This window comes from Triticum dicoccoides, chromosome 3A (assembly GCF_002162155.2).
Source record: "Triticum dicoccoides isolate Atlit2015 ecotype Zavitan chromosome 3A, WEW_v2.0, whole genome shotgun sequence".
NCBI lineage: Eukaryota > Viridiplantae > Streptophyta > Magnoliopsida > Poales > Poaceae > Triticum > Triticum dicoccoides.
Genome location: NC_041384.1, coordinates 658,825,204 through 658,826,406, shown reverse-complemented (window position 1 = coordinate 658,826,406; position 1,203 = coordinate 658,825,204). Strand labels below are relative to the sequence as shown.

The 1,203-nt window shown below is 46.9% G+C and overlaps 1 protein-coding gene across 1 annotated transcript in view; it reads right to left on the bottom strand.

The window, feature by feature from the left end:
• Window positions 1–1,203, bottom strand: part of LOC119272596 (increased DNA methylation 1-like) — a 3,223-nt gene continuing 2,020 nt past the window's right edge. The window contains exons 4-6 of the mRNA XM_037554055.1: window positions 1,079–1,165; window positions 625–724; window positions 1–526 (exon numbers count right to left, since the gene is read on the bottom strand). Of these exons, the coding sequence (XP_037409952.1) occupies window positions 185–526; window positions 625–724; window positions 1,079–1,165 (529 nt within the window). The 3' untranslated portion in view covers window positions 1–184. The remainder of the gene's footprint in view (window positions 527–624; window positions 725–1,078; window positions 1,166–1,203) is intronic.

The following is a 1,203-nucleotide window of genomic DNA, read 5'->3' as shown; positions in this document are numbered from 1 at the left end:
ACTAACTCCAAATGTGAAAACTTCAGAGTTATCGGTCCATTCTTCTGACTTTTTAGAACAAACGGTATGTAAACTAACTCCAATTTGTCAAATAAAGAAACACAACAAATTCTTCAGAAAATGGAGTCATGATCACTTGTTCACGCGGAGGTGGAGGTTGTCGCTGCATGAGGCCGCGGCGTAGCTACGCCTCGCCACCGCCGCCGCCCGCCCCCCTCACGGCAACGGCCACGGGGTCAGCATATGGCGACCATGGGAACGCGGTCCCGGTCAAGAGGTCGACAAAGCTGCAGCGCGGCCAGCTCATCTCCAGGAACGCCCGCTCGTTCTCGGTTATCAGCAACATGTCCTGCTTGGCCGTGGGCTTCTGGAGTAGGATGGTGCCGGCAATGGCGACCATGCTGAGCCTCTTGGCCTCATCTCTCAGCTGTGGCTCCACGTCCTCGAAGCCAAGCTTCTTCCATGTGTCCACTACCTCATCCACCGCCGAGATCACCAAATTCTCCACCTGCACCGATTGTAGCACCTGACTCAAGAGATGCACATGCATCAGTGCAAAACTTACAAATGATATGTGCCGAAAATAGATACAAACAGGTAGTGTTTCGTGTGTGTTGTGGCAACCTTGTCGATGGCATTGACGAGGAGGCGCATCATCCCTTGTCTATGGTACTGCAGCAGTGTGCACGCGAACGGCATCTCCGCCAGCTTGGCCCCATGGAACCTGCAAATTAAATTAAGACACATGTATGTGAAGCGCGTTCATCAGTATATTTATACAATTTAAATAAAAAAAATGAAACTAAGACCATCAAATCCGATAAAGGGCTTTTTAATTAGTGGTAGAGTAATCTCGTGCTAAGACGTAAGTCGTTGGTTCGAATCTGATAGAGTACTTTTCTACTAAACTGATTCACTTTTTTTCTTTGTTTTTGAAACTTTTTCTATATTTTTAGAGAATTTTATGACTTAGTGTGGGATGGATGCATTTTTGGTCTGAAGAAGCACGGAGAATTAATCAATAACGATCAACTAAAAGAAATGCGGCGAAGGGATGGATGGGCTCATATGTAGATACCTGAGCAAGGCTACAGATATGATCTCCGTGTCCTTCTCCAGAACTATGGTGTAAAACCGTTGATAGCTCAGCCGCTTGAAGTCCGATCTGCACCACAACATCCAAAACACAGTCAATCGAGTCTT